Genomic DNA, 15494 nt, shown 5'->3' on the forward strand with positions numbered 1-15494 from the left:
AAATCTGAGGCCTCTTTTCTCCTCCCATTGAGCCTTGCCCCATTCACACTATCTCTTCCACTGTGCTGCCACAACCTGTTTCTATCAAATGCAGGTGTTTGGGGAGCAGTGGTGTCATCCCCCCTTAGAGTGTCACCTGGTGTGGTCCACATTCTTCGCATCCCCGTTGTGATGTCCCTATCTGTTATGTTTTAAAAACCATTTTAAATGAATGCTGTTTTTAATATGATGTATTTCTACTGTTAATTTTTAATATAATTTATTTCTATTGATAAGGTTGGTTTTAGTTATATCCTCAAGCAATGCCTACTTAATAACACCCCCCCCCCTCACCATTCCCTTCTCCTTTTGTGTCGTGTCTTTTTAGATTGTAAGCCTGAGGGCAGGGAACCGTCTATTATCCCCTCTGTTGTAAGCCGCCCAGATTCCAGTGATTGGGCGGCATATTAAAAAATCCTATTATTATTATTAATACACAAGTATGTACTGAATGCTTAAATATGAAGTCCTGTATTCAATTATTTCATTTTTGTTACATCCCATTTGCATTGCTGCTATGGGGTTTATGCGGGGCTGCCTTTGAAAAGTGTTGGGAAATGTCAGCTGGCTCAAAGAGCTGCCGCCAGGTTGTTAACTAGGACTGGCTACAAGGAGCACATACCTCCCTTGTTGCAACAGCTTCACTGGCTGCTGGTTTGTTTCCGGGCACAATTCAAAGTGCAGGTGATGACCTATACAGCCCTATATGGTTTGGGGCCAGACTATCTGAACGTCCTTTATGAGCCCATTAGGGCTTTAAGGTCACCCAGAGAGGTCCTTCTCTCTGTCCCACCACCATCTTAGGCTAGTTTGAGGGCAATGAGGGAGAAGGCCTTCTTGCTAGCTGTTCCCAAACTTTTAAACTCCCTCCAATGGGAGGCTAGGATGGTTCCCACCTTGTTCTCCTTCCATTCATTTTTAAAAATGGACTTTGATGGACTCTTAATGCCTAGGTGCTAATAAAATAAAAAGGAAATGGGTTTGCTGCTTACTCCTTCCTTCCCCCGGTTCTTCGCATTTCCTCTGAACAGAGATTGAGTCCCATTGCAAATGCAAATACCTTCACCTCTCCCTAGGCTGTGTTCCCATTTACCTTTCCTTACAGGTGCTACCTGAAATACTATCAATGTTTTGTCACTCTGAAATAAAGCCATCAGCCGATCCATCGCCTCTTGTCAATTCCATGGAAAAACCATAGTATTTGTTACACCATGCGATACCATAAAGTGCTCTTCTGGAAACAAATATCAACCCCAGTTACTCAGTTTGCTCACAGATCCTGTGTACTGTGCACAGAGAATCCCTCTCACTCACTGTATCACCCTCACATGCCATCTGAGCGCCACTCCGTTCTTCGGGACTAGTAATTATCACACACACACCCCACCCAATATTTGATGTGATGTGATTTGTTTTATATTTGATGTTTTTAATTTGTTTTTTCTTTTCTATATGGTAATTTTATCTATTCCTCTTTTTAATTGTTATTATCTTAGAGTGTACGCCTTGGGCAGGCTTTTATATACTCTTTAATTTTACTGACTTTGTACAGCGCTGTGTATAATTACAGCGCTTTAGAAATAAAGTTTAATAATAATAATAATAATAATAATAATTCCCAATTTCTTGCTATCCAACCTTTCATACCTTTCTCTTAGCCTTGTATGGTTTTTAAGGTTACATTGATTTTTTGTGTTTGTATGCACAATTCTAAATAAAATTCTTATTAATTGAAATCAGTTTCTCTTTGCAGTTATTACTGGTATGCATAGGTGGAATGATCTCCCAAGTTACCCTCCTCTCACAGGCCTCCTTTCGAGCTAATAATTTCCCCAAAATATCAAGGAGACCCTGACACTGTTGGCTGGGACCCAAGGTCCTCTGCCCTACCTTTTAGGGTAACACTTCCTTCAATGTGAAGTCGAAAGCTTTCGTGGCCGGCATTCATAGTTTTTTGTGGGTTTTTCGGGCTATGTGGCCATGTTCTAGAAGAATTTATTACTGATGTTTTGCCAGCATCTGTAGCTGGCATCTTCAGAGAATGAAGATGCCAGCCACAGATGCTGGAGAAACTTCAGGAATAAACTCTTCTAGAACATGGCCACATAGCCCGAAAACCCCACAAAATACTTCCTTTAAGGGTTCTTTCCCCTTTCCACTTGCCCATTTGAGTCAAATTCCCTCCAGATGCCCCTTTTGGTTAAGCCCAGATTTTGTTGCAGGCCAGATAAACTCTAGCTGTTTCAAGAAACACAGAAGGGAACATCTTTGCTCAAAATAAAATACAATTCAAGACAGGGTAGTGTGTTCGTCTTTGTGAGCGTACATGTGCTACGTGATCTTTGCTGGGTATGTTTTTAATTAGCAGCCTAATATGGCAAGTATAAACCAGATGTCCCGCTTAATTTCCTCCCCTCCAGTAACTATTAATGTCCATCAAATCCTGGCTCTCTTATCTTTGGACAAGTAATAATACTGAAATGTTGAGTAGCCTCTGTCATCAATGTCTTGTTAGCCCACATATCAATTTATTATCACTGTCTGCATCAAAAAGTAAGATCTTAAAATGAATACCACTATATACTTGTCAGTTTGAAAAGTCCTCCTTTTCTCTCAAGGAGGCCACATTCACCCACATAGGATTATAATCTATATAAACACAATTAAGATTTTGTATTTTTGTTGTATATTGTGGGAAAATGGCTCAACAGGTTTTCATCAAATTTTGGAGAATATGTTTGGAGTGTTGTGACTTAAAATAGAGGCTGCATGGTTTACACGAGATTCTCTTTGGGTGTGGGAATAGGGAGCACCCCAATTATGTTTACATTCAAAGAGAGAAGTATACATTATTTTCAATTTTTGAAATTTTGTTGTTGTTAACTGCTGTCCATGTTGATTTATGGTAACCCTTTGGATGTGAGACCTCTAAGTCACCCTATCATCAACAGCCCTGCTCAAGTCTTGTAGACTCAGGGCTGCAGCTTCCATGACTAAGGTCCAAAACACACTGCAGAAATAATCCAGCTTGATACCACTTCAATTGCCCTGGTTCAGTGCTAGGGAATCCAGGGAATTGTAGTTTATTGTGGCACCAGAGCTCTCTGATTGAGAAAGCTAAACGTCTCCCAAAACTAGTTCTCAGAATTCCCTAGCATTGAACCAGGGCAGTTAAAGCAGTGTCAAACTGGATTATTTCTGCAGTGTGGATTGGACCTGAGTCTATTTATATGGAATGCGGTCTTTCTATGTTGTCTTCTACCTTACCAAGCATTATTGCCTTTTCTAGAGAATCATGTCTTCTCGTGTGTCAAATATACAACAGTTTCAGTTATTCGTCTTGGCTTCTAGGGAGAGTTCAGGCTTGATTCTCTCCAGGACCCATTTATTTCTCTTTTTTGGCAGCCCATGGTATCTGCAGAACTTTCTTCCAGCACCTCACTTCAGATAAGTTGATTTTCTTCCAATCGGTTTTCTTCATACATAGAAATTAGAAATACGATGGCATGAACAATCCTAAATATAATCTATATAATGTCAAGTTGCTGTTACAACATCACATGTACATGGCTAGATGGTTTGTGAACAAAATTTGAAAGCATAGCCTGGGATAACATGTAGGCTATGTGGCATACATGAAATTCATTTTGGGTTGTCTCCAATATTTTTATATTCACACATTAGTGTGCCTGGCAACCAACCACATGCTCTCTTAAGAACATCTAAGACTGATGTGCAATGTGAAATATGTTTGAGCATCCAAAGTGATAGGCACTTGTCTAGTGCCAGACCTGGATGTTCCCCCCCCCCCTGTTCCAAACACTTACATGCATTATTTTCTATAGCATAGTCTTTACTGATGGTAAATGATGCAGCAGATGGTTCATGGCAGAGAAACATTACCTTTTGCTGGTTGAGTTTAACATCCCCTCAGAGCCAGTGGTAAATTTTGAACACACACATGCACACAAAATAAATTCTATTAAGACTTTGGCCAGTAATCAAATTCAAATACCCATCACTTGACATTTGGGGAACCCTTGGGCTTAGATGCACCTAATGCCATAGTGAGGCCAATGGAAGATGGCCTCCCAAGGGTTATATAGTGCAGAAGCAAATAAAGAAATCAAAATGCACAAGCATGACTCATCTCCCCCCAAAAACTTTGAGAACTGTAGGAGCAGGTTAGCAACAGAGAAAAAATCACCACCAACACCATCTCAGTCCATTCCTCGACTTCACACCTTTTCCCAGCTTCAAAGAGCAAAAGGAATGCAAAAATATATCCAGCAAGGTCACTAATGTAAGTGAACTCTTTCACATCACAGGACAGTGGCTAATGCTCATCTATGATGCTAACAAGCACTCTAAAACCCATCTGCCTATGTGGCAGAGTTGTAAGCCTAGCTTACTACAACATCCTCCAAAGCAGTTGAAACTTATCTTTACTCATGGTTAATGAGTCCCACATGTAACACTGAGTACTACACCTAATTTTAAAGTATGAGAACAGCAGGAGAAATAAAATCCAGCCTACGTGAAGCAAGAAAAATATGCAAGAAACACAGTTTGATACAACAGGTGAAGGAGTGACCAGGACCTTGCTCTACCCTCCAAAAAGTTGCTGTCTCTCACCATAGGCAAAGGGTAGCTAAGAGTGAGAGCATCCCACGACACTGAAATCACAATAAAAGTGGTGCCATGTGCCATGGCTAAGTAGCAACTGAAATTCAGGCAATAGGGGAAGCACAAAGCTGAGTCTTGGATGTTGAACTGAATGTTCGGGAAAGCCATGTAGGAGACAGTGGGCTGTATCACTTCAGAAATTAGACAGAGAAGCAGTGAGAACAATATTATGATTGCAACTTTATGATCAGATTTTTAAATGACATTTGTCCAAAACCAGCCCATTGTGCTGGAATTTGAATAAGAGAATCTTAGAATTGGAAGGGACCACAAGGACATCTGGTCCAACCATGCAAGATCATGCAACTGAAACACTCCTGAAACATGCCCATTCAGCCTCTGCTTAAAGATCTCCAAAGATGGTGCGTCTATAGCACTCTCTAACAGCTCTTACAGTAAAGAGCTTCCTAATGTTTAAGTGGAATCACTTTTCTTATAATTTGAATCGATAGCCCTGTTTAAATACTTGAAGGGATATCATACTGAGGTGGGAGCTGACTTGTTTTCTGCTGTTCCAGAGTCTAGGACCTGGAGCAATGGATGCAAGCTCCAGGAAAAGAGATTCCACCTCAACATTAGGAAGAACTTCCTAACAGTAAGGGCTGTTCGACAGTGGAACAAACTCTCTCGGAGTGTAGTGGAGCCTCCCTTCTTGGAGGTCTTTAAGCAGAGGCTGGATGGCCATCTGTTGGGGATGCTTTGACTGAGAGTTCCTGCATGGCAGGGGGTTGGACTGGATGGCCCTTGTGGTCTCTTCCAACTCTATGATTCTATGAATCCATTGGTCCCTGTTCTAGTTTCTGGAGCAGCAGCAAACAAGTTTGCTCCCTCTTCTGCATGACATCAGATATTTAAAGATAGCTATCATGTGACCTCAGTCTTCTTTTCCCCAAGTTAAATATGCCCAGCTCTCTCAGTCATTTTTCATAAGACTTGTTTTCCAGACTTGGCCAAGGAAGGGCCTTTATTTAACAGGTAAGCCAACCATAAGTTTTCAGTCTCTTTCCTTTTTGGAAAACAATAAAGGGGTGTATGAAGGGGGTGAGGTGTATCCCTCCTCAAAGGTCCTGCAGGGGGGCAATGTAGCCTTCAAGACACAAAAGCTGATCTATTGATTTAAAACAATTTAGTGCTATTGCTCACCGATTCTTGTCTCTAATGATAGTAAAAATGCACCATCTGGTGGCCATAAAGGAAGCACAGAATATTTCATAGTATGAGCAGGTTCAGAAAAGTTCAGAAATATGCTTGTTTATCCCTTTCCATTTTCCAAAAAGTAATACCAGCTCTGTATTATACAAAAACTATTCATCTGTGTAATTTAATAGGACAGACATACTCATTATTATTAGTTTCAATCATATCATTCTGAAAAGCTATGCTTTAATGCTTACAATTCTTTACCCCAGAAATTTCATTCAGTGCAAAATGCAGCAACTAAGTTGCCAACTAGTTCAAAATGTTGAGCTCTTATTACTAAAATATTTAGAAGACCTGTACTGGTGTCCAGTTGCTTTTGGGTCTAATTCAAGATACTGGTTTTAACTTTTGAAGCTCTAAATAGTTGGAGGCCTGGCCATTTAGGGGGCTGTTATGAATCTGTCTAGATGTCATAATCTTGCCATGGTCTCTTGAGAACACCATCCGCTGTGGATGCCTATTTGATGGGTTGGCAAGAGACATCTTTTACCTGTGCTACTCCCAGACTGTGGATTGCATGCCTCTTGGAGTTGCAATCACTTTTGTTAATTTTAGAGTAGGAAGATACAGCTTTTCAGTCTGGCTTTTAAACAGCTTTGGAAGTTTATTGGTTTTGGTTACTGCAACAATCTTAATGACTATTGTTTGTTTTATTGGGATTTGTTAGCTACCCAGGATGCTATTATATTTTACCAAAGGTGTGACAGAAATCAATAGCAGCACCAAATCTTGTTCTAGTAGTGACAGGATATAAGTCCTTGAAACAAACAAATAAAATAAATAGTGGTGGGTGCTTTGAGAGCAATTCCAAACAGACTGACAGAACAATTGATTGATACTGCTATAGTAGTTCCTGTTGTTTATGTGCCTTGAAGTTGTGTTTGACTTACATCAACCTTATCACAGGGCATAATTTATTCAGAGGAGGTTTGCCATTGCCTTCTTCTAAAGCTGAGTCAGCCAAGCTCACCAAGTTTTCATGGCTTAGTGGGGATGTGAACCTTGGAGTCCGAGTTCAATATTCAAATTGTTAACCACATCGGTTTTGGACTGTATCAAAATTGCTAAAAGTTGCATTGCTTGGAACGTGCCACATTATCTGATAACATCTTGTTGACCCCCAGATTCACTGTGAAATTCAGATCACTGATAGACCAAAACTCTAGCTAATAACATCTGGTAGATTGTGAAAATTGGTAGTATTTGGTAGGCTAGTGACAATTTCATCTATTTTCAGAGAATGCCATGTTTCAGTCATGTTCAGAAGTTTCAGTCATGTTCAGAAAGCTTAATAATAATAATAATATCCCGCCTCTTTGATATGATCAAGGCTGCTTACATCAATAAAACAGTTTACATCAATAAAGCTTATAACATAACTAGCAGTGCTGTAGTTTCAAAACTAACCTGAATGGACTCCTTCAAGAGAGCATCTACTTCCAGACCCTCAGATGTGCTATTAAAAATGGAGAAATAAATGGTATGTGAAGGGACAGCATCAAGATGTTGGTGGCAGAGGTAGACTTCATTTCCTGTTGTACATAGAACTACTAGCTCATCTAGCCAACATTTCAAGACAATGTGCTGCTTCCATCTTGACCTGAAATTACTAGCCATTGATTGTTATATGAGAAATGGAGAAGCTGTGAAAGCCCCAGGAAAATAGGTGACTGCATGGTAGATTCAGACAGAGCATGATGAAATCCTAGGATGGCATGTTGGGATATGTTCACATGTATCTCCCAGCCAATTTTATGCTCTCTTCAGGGGCTCTTAAGATCTGATGATATCTGCAGTATCTGCTTTGTTGTATACACCTGTTTAATAAATAATTACTATTAACATTAGAATTTCACATGCTTAAGTTAAAAAAAAAAATTGGAGTTTTCCAACAGATTGCTTAGTAGCCCAACAGCTGTCTAATCAATATCAACTTTAAGCTTTCCTTAAAACAGTATTTCCATTGGTGACCTTGCTTATTTCCCCCCAAGTTATTTTGCTGTTATTCTATCTTCCCACTAATGAACCCAACGCCACATATATGGCTCTTCCTCTCTGCAAAGCAGGTGAGGTTGGAGAGTGGCTAACCCAAGGTTGCCAAGCATGTTTCCAGGCTTAGCAGAAACTAGAAACTGGATTGTTCTCAAACCATTAAATAACTTTGTACATTACCCCTTTGTTTTTTCCCTGTAGGAACAAGCATTACCATTCTAGTCAGTCTTCAGGTTTGCAGTTTTAGAGTTTGCATATTCTGTCTCCTCTGACAGCCTTCCAGCATGTCAACATCCAGAAAAATCCTTCATTCCTTGACACATGAGATATGCATCATTTTGTAAAAAAAAATGATATGAGCATATTTTTCCTTTCCAGGACAACCGTTTCAAACTAAACCCCCTTCATTTCACCCATCCACAGTCAACCTGGGTTTTACCAGGACTTCTGCATATCTGGTAAAGTACCTGCATACCTGTCAAGTAGAAATGTGAATACATCATTATAGTTAAAAACAGGACACAAGACAGCAGTGACTCAGAGTTCACACTTCTGTCTAGCCATGCTTTTCTTGCTCTATTTTTAAATTTCTAAATTAAAATTAAATCGATTCTCATTCACTCTGAATTGCTTGGTTCCATCTCTTGCTTTATTGTTTTGTTTTTCAGATGACACAGTAGGTTCAAATCCAGAACCACTTTACAGAACAAGAAGTATCGCTCACTACTTCTGTGAACATCACAAACACAGAGAAGGAAAATTGAAATGTTATCAAGTTTCAGAACCCTCCTTGCTCTCAAAAGCAACAACAAAAGAGTTCCAAAGATAATTGCTTCAACCTAAAAGAATCCAGTGAAGTTTCTTGAAGCCATATTTTAGCACTCAAAGCTTTTGGCAAAGTCCTCCACTGGTAACTGGCCTCTATTTCTATCACTGATGTCCCGATACTGGGAGACTGACCTCCAAATCGTGCAATCCAGATTAAATTAAAATGAGGTTTACCCAATAGTTTTAAGTTATTGGACAGATCACTACATCAATACATTAAAAAAAATCAACCCATGGAATGTTAGAATAGGACCTGTGAGTATGTGTGCTGGATTCTTGTGGAATCAAAATACTCCAGCAAGGCCATACAGAAAGCAATTGTAAATTATGAACCTTATCACTTACACACACAATTGTATTCTTAGAATTTCTCAACATTTACAACAGTCCCCCAAACAACCTTGATTTCTCTATAAGCTTAGTGTTTTAATTGCTGGGGCAGGGGGTAAATAAACCAGATGGCATAAAGAGGTTTGTATATCAAGCCAACTTACCCTTTCCATCTTACTGATTTCATTAAAGGGTTCTTCCCCCTTTTTTGTGGAAATCACATGGAAAGTTATGACACAGTGCAAATTCCACATTCATTACATAGATCTCTACAGCTAGAGTTTTAAAAGTCTACTATTCATGGCCAGAGATATCTGCTACAAAATCTATGAGTATTTTCCATCACACACCCTACTTTCCAATGCCCACAGTGTGTAGAATTCAAATACCAAGCCATGTTAGTTTGGATCAGTGTGCAAAGAGATCTTATAGCACCTTGAGACTAACATATGGAGTCTCAGTGGTGATGCAAGATTCCGTTGTAGTGGGAAGAATGAAATATTTATACTGGCACTGAGAGGCAGAGACAGTGGTAGCTGGACCTCATCTCGAGAAGAACAATGGATAAAGTGGTGTCAAGATTGTATGGCTGAAGGGAAGAATAGGTTCTGGTCAAGTCTGCATGGAATTTAGGGCTGTTGGGTAGTTTAGAGATTTACTTCTACTACTGCAAACAATCCATACTACTGAGGAGTGAAGCAGACTGGCAATAAGGAGTGGCCAAAGGCCACTCTGGTTCCGATCAGGTTGGGACAGCAACAACTGGGCAGCCCACTCTTGAAGTGGGCCACTGCTGTGATTCTGAACAGGCTGTCGGCAGGAGCAGATTTTCTCTTTTTGGGCCAGCTTTTGCGATTTCCATGCGGCCTTGGTGCGGCTTCCAGCCACTTCAGGGGCGTGTCACATAAACACCATGCCTCCAAAGCGGTCAGAAGCTGCTTTACTTGACCCATCTGTTTCAGGCTTGAGTCTTAATAAAATACTGCACTATAAGATTTCCTCATATTGCAAAATACCATACTAAATATAATAAATATGATATTATTTCTAGTGCTTCCAATTCAATGTACTGGGAGCACCCCAAGACAGATGCAAGACTCACAATTAAAAATAAATAAATAAATAAATTTGGAGTGGCAAACAACTGAGGTACCAAAGTAGTCTAATCCCTGGAGGAAAAAATAAAATAATGAGATCCCCAACATGAAATAAGCCCTGCCTGCAAAAAAGGAGCATAGAATTAAAAGTATCTCATGGCTTCCTAGTTGACTTCATGTATATCCAGAAAGCTGCCTTTTAAAAATGCAGTATCTTAAAATAAAATAGGATTTTAAACACTAACTGATGGCTGCACCTTCTGCACATGACCTCCCCCAGAAAAGTAATCTGATAAAACTGGTCAAAAGGCTTACATCCAACACTGTGCCCTCTTTGCCAGTTTGACTTAACTCGTGGATTTTTCTCATTGGCCACTATGATTCTTAGAAGAGGGGCAAAGTCCAAGCTGTGGGCCCAAAAATAAGTTGAAACGATATTAGCCAACTATACCATGTATAATAGTTAAACATTAATGGCATTTAAAAAACCTTCAGTCTATAAGTTTGTCTGCTGCAGGCAATCAGAAAAAATGAAGATTTTTACAGCATTCAGCATTAGCGATAGCATTTACATTTCTATACCGCTTCATAGTGAACTCGGCACTCTCTAAGCAGTTTACAATCTGTAAGCCAATGTTTACAAGCTTGTTTGAACAGGAAAGGGCAGTAAGCTAAAGCCAAGGCAGTGTTCAGACCTGGACATAATTGTGACTAAAGATGATCCAGAAGCAACAACACAACAGTTTTACAACAACTGTGTTCTACTGCTAACTCATACCTGGATCACAATTTCAGGAAATAGGGCACCTTAACTTTTCCTGTGTATAGCTTTACTAAGCTTGAAGCTCCATGGTCCCATTTGAAAAATAGGAAAAATTAAGGAGGGATCTCAAAGGGTAGATATCTTGAAATAACAAAGTATTATATGAGGGAGGGAGAAAAGGCAAAGCTAAGTTAGAAAAATGTATGAATTGTGAAGAAAAAGTGTTTTTAACATACATTTTTATTCATGGGATTGTACGAATATTTCATAAGGTATTAGAAGTGGAAGCATTCTCATAATTTAGGGATGCTCATACTAATTCAGACAGGCCATATAAACAGGCAGCTCAAGTATGTCATCTTCGCTATTATTCCAGTCTTTGAAAGATTTGCTGCCAAATCATGGGAGCAAGTACTTCACCTTTGAATAGTGCAGAAAACATGCATTGGTTTCCACAGCTGGGAATGTTTTAAGAGAGCTGATGAAAGAATTAGCTATAAGCTCCGATTATTTTTAGATGTTGAACATGCAATTAAGTTCCAAGGCTATCATTACAGAGAAAGAGTCATGTGCTGGCCATAATGGAAGTGCCAACACAAAGACTGTAACTCTCTCTGTGCTCAAATTTATATATATATATTTAAGGAGCAGTTGTACAAGGTCAAGAGTTCTCAAAAGAAGACACAGGAGCCTGTCTGGCAGAAGGAAAGCTTCTTTAAGGGTTCCTGAAGAAAAGGCATAGACCATCTCACCACTGCTACCAAAGGATGACAGAAAGGGCACAATAAGATAAATCACAGAGGAGAGAAAAGGTTGGAACAGAAATAGAAGGGAGGACCAGAATAATATTTTAGCTGGCAGTTTTAAAGACTAGTAAGTACAGCAGAACAAGCTGACACGATTGTATAACTTCACAAGGTAGATATTGACATATTGAACAATACACAAAAGTCCTAGTAAACTATTAATACTCAGTGGGTAATTCAGAGTGTGTGTGTGTGTGTGTGTGTGTGTAGATAATTATATACAGCAGGTATCTTAAGCTGAGTTCTGAGAAGTTGAAATTTAAGTTTGTGCCAAGGTTCATAAGACTAGAGTCATAGGCCCATAAAGTTGACTTGACAATGCAGAGATCTTCTTGGGCAGAAATTCAAACGTGTGAATTTTCTCCTTTTGGGCCATAGTGTGAAATGTAGGTCTTCAAGAAAAATGTTCATATTGATTTCGGAAAAATCCCACACTGGCTTTCACTCTTGGTTTCAACCAACTATACCATGATTCAAAGTTTTCTGGCATGTTCTTACATCTAAGTAGCCACATTGTGCTGTTACCCTTTTAACTTACAGGGATGGCAAAAGATTTGTTGACCACAGGCACAAGGAACATACTTTACTTATGATCTTGTAGAAAGAAATACCTGAATTCTTTTCAAATGTCTGCAAAACTGCAACATGATGAAAGCTGCAATCTGAGCACTCTTGATTATCTTCTTTCCAGTTTTTCAGGGAAGGAAGAAACAGGAAACCCACCACAGAATCTTGTAAACTGATTTGATTCATATGTGTCCGAAGTACTAATTATTTTGTAATTACTATGTTTATGAATTAATTTATATTGTTTACTTAGAATGATGCGGCTTGAAATTTTTGCTTTTGTTAGCTGAAAATTCTGTTCTGTCACATCTTACATCTGTTGGCTATTCAAATGCATTCTGGTATCAGGGCATCTCTGGTTAAAAAATAATAATCCCAAAGCATGTGGAAACTCAGAAGTATACAAAATAAAATCTGTCCTTTAATATTTAAAAAAGAAAAATGTGGGGAATCTGTTACACACTGTTGAAAACCAGGAACTGGAAGTGCCTCATTCTTTACTCCAAATGCTTTAGAAATTCAAGCTGGTCCTTCTTTGTTTAAGAATTAAAATGAGTGATCTTTTTGCTATTAGACCTTGATAAATATAAGAACTGCTTCGACAATGTCTTAATTACCATTCTGGCTCAATTCAAAGTTATCCCAGTAGCATCAGTCAAATGATACTCTCATATCAGAGGTTCTAAAGAACTTCAATTGAAGCTCCAAAGAGAAGTTGGACAATCTTGCAAGATTAGACATGCAACATTGTGCTATGAAAGTATGCTTGCATGGACTTGCTTCCTTCAAACTCTTGCTTTAAGGAAGTCGTGGTATGCTCCACATAGAACAGCAGCACAGTGAAAATGTATCTGGTATACAAGGTCATTTCCATGGGAGAGACTTCCTTCCATATAGCAAAGTACAAGAATCTGCAAATCAAAGTTTCTGTTGCAGTTGTAAACAGGAGTGGAAAGAGAATGGAACTGTAAAGCATGAGGTTTAAACAGGCCCAAAATGAAAAGGACATTAATCCAGTTACATGGTAAATCTTTCCAGAGGTGTGATTTCCCCCCTCTGCTGTGCTCAGCAAGGACAGGGTCCTACCAGTTCTGGTTATCCCATCCTTCTTCAGCAGCTGAAGATGACTCTTTTGTTGACTTCATAGGAGTCTTTTTGGCTTTGCCCTCCCCCGCTGCATTCTCCCAGTTGGTCTCCCAGTTTTCCCAGCTGTCACTATTACTGTTCTTGTTATTGGAGACTGTCCCTGAGCCCCAGACATCCCAGCTATCAGAGCTCTTCTTCTCCATTGAATTGTCCACGTACGTCCAGCTATCACTGCTTGGAGACTTGTGAGCTTTTGGTGGCTCTGAGTTGCCAAAGGTCTCCCAAAAGCTTTGATCCACTGCATTGTTCTGATAGCCTTCACTGTTGTTCTGGTAGCTCTCTCTCTCAGATGACCTTTTAAGGAGGAAAATATAGAAAAATGGACTAGTTTAATTCACTGAAAACTTAAGAACAGCTTCTACTGTGTTAATATTGTTGGTGATGGCTTTAAAAACGGATTATTCAAATTTATGGAGGACAGGGCTGCTAATACAATTCATTATGGCTATATCTGACCTCCTATATCAGAGTTGCCTAAATGCCATTTGTGGAATATACAAGCAAGAAGGTGCCACTGCATTTCTGTCCTGCTTATCATCTTCCCAAAGGTGTCTGTTTTGTCACTGTGGGAAACAAAATACTTGACTTGGTAGTCTCCGGGTCTCCTCCAGCAGGGTTCTTTTGATAGAAATAAACACTTTTTCTCTGCTATTCAATTTTCAGCTTGGCTCTCAAAGAAGAATAAAGGACAATGTAACTGTAGGGCACCAAATGAAGATATAAAGGGCAACAGGTACCCAGAAATCTGGATTGGGGCGTGGGAGAGGAAAACCAAACAGCACCATACAACAGGAAACAGTTGTTTTTACAAGAGCTATGATGGGATAACACAGGAAATAGCTTATAGATTGTCCTCTATGTTTTACTATGAAAAGAGCAATCACCGTTGACAGAAAATATTAGGCATAGGTCTGTCTCAAATTTGACAGAAATACTAGGCGTAAGTGCAATTAAAAGCTGGGATATAAACTTTTAAACAAATAATAATGGGTTATGGAGTAACAAGGTTGTCTGTGAGGATTCAGTTGAAATGACAAGCAGGTTATTATTTAGGTGATAAGGGGAAACCTTCCATCATAAAGAGAAATATCGTATTTTCCAGCGTATAAGGCGACTGGGAGTATAAGACGACCACCCAAGTCACATGCAGGCAGCGTCCCTGGCCTCCTATAGGCCAAATTAAGGGGCTCTGGCACCCACACACGCCAGCTTGAGGGGGCCCCCGTGGAGGCCTGAAAGGCGGGTACCGCGGCCGGGATCTCTCTCGCTGCCATTGCTGGAAAAGGTGGCAGAGAATTGACTCCAGAGCCAGTTGGGCGGAGGGAAAGAGCCGGCCCTTATGCTTCGCCTCTGCCACCGCCCAGGATACTCTGCTCCTCCAGCAGCTTCTGCAGCGTGCCGGACTTCTGACATGCCACAGAAGCCGCTGGAGGAGCGGAGTATCCTGGGTGGCGGTGGCGGCGAAGCATAAGGGGCCGGCTCTTTCCCTCGGCCCGACTGGCTCTGGAACCACTTCTGCGCCACCTTTTCCAGCAATGACAGCAAAAGAGAGCCCGGCCGCGGTGCCTGCTGGAACAGGAACCACAAGGACTCCAGAGACAGAGAGGTGGCTACACCATTCGCCTGTCTCTGTGGTCACAAGCCGGCATATAAGACAGGGGTAAAAAGTCATATTATATGCCGGAAAATACGGTACTAAAAAAATAATCACGAAGGACACTTGGGATAATAAACATAATTTGTGCTTTTCTTTGTACAGTGATTGACTCTAGGATGAGGCTGAACGTAACTGAATTAGAATAGGCGATCATGAACAATAGGGATGCTATTTCACATTCATCTGGTGGAATAGTTGGGTCCAGACTTAAACATATTTAGAGCAGACCCACTAAAATTGTGTGTGTGTGTGTTGTGTACCTTGAAGTCATTTCCAATTCATGGTGACCCTAGCATAGGATTTTCTAAGTAAAATTTGTTCAGAGGGGGTTTGTCAATCCCTTCCTCTGAAGCTGAGAGCGTGTGACCTGCCCAAGGTCACCG

General features: G+C 40.2%; 2 protein-coding genes across 12 annotated transcripts in view; both read right to left on the reverse strand.

The window, feature by feature from the left end:
• LOC149315543 (DEP domain-containing mTOR-interacting protein-like) overlaps positions 1-7517 on the reverse strand; it is a 52526-nt gene extending 45009 nt beyond the window's left edge. Inside the window, exon 1 of the mRNA XM_089513636.1 lies at positions 7333-7517. The gene's annotated coding sequence lies outside the window, so the exon portion shown is untranslated. The remainder of the gene's footprint in view (positions 1-7332) is intronic.
• Positions 7518-8548: 1031 nt separating this feature from the next.
• ARFGAP1 (ARF GTPase activating protein 1) overlaps positions 8549-15494 on the reverse strand; it is a 45176-nt gene continuing 38230 nt past the window's right edge. For all 11 annotated transcript variants that reach the window (XM_089513626.1, XM_089513627.1, XM_089513628.1 and 8 more), the window contains one exon: positions 8549-13748. In XM_089513626.1, coding sequence (XP_089369752.1) covers positions 13391-13748 — 358 coding nt within the window. In that variant the 3' untranslated portion in view covers positions 8549-13390. The remainder of the gene's footprint in view (positions 13749-15494) is intronic.

Source organism: Sceloporus occidentalis, unplaced genomic scaffold (assembly GCF_023333645.1).
Source record: "Sceloporus occidentalis isolate IW3139 unplaced genomic scaffold, rSceOcc1.0.p SCAF_3, whole genome shotgun sequence".
NCBI lineage: Eukaryota > Metazoa > Chordata > Lepidosauria > Squamata > Phrynosomatidae > Sceloporus > Sceloporus occidentalis.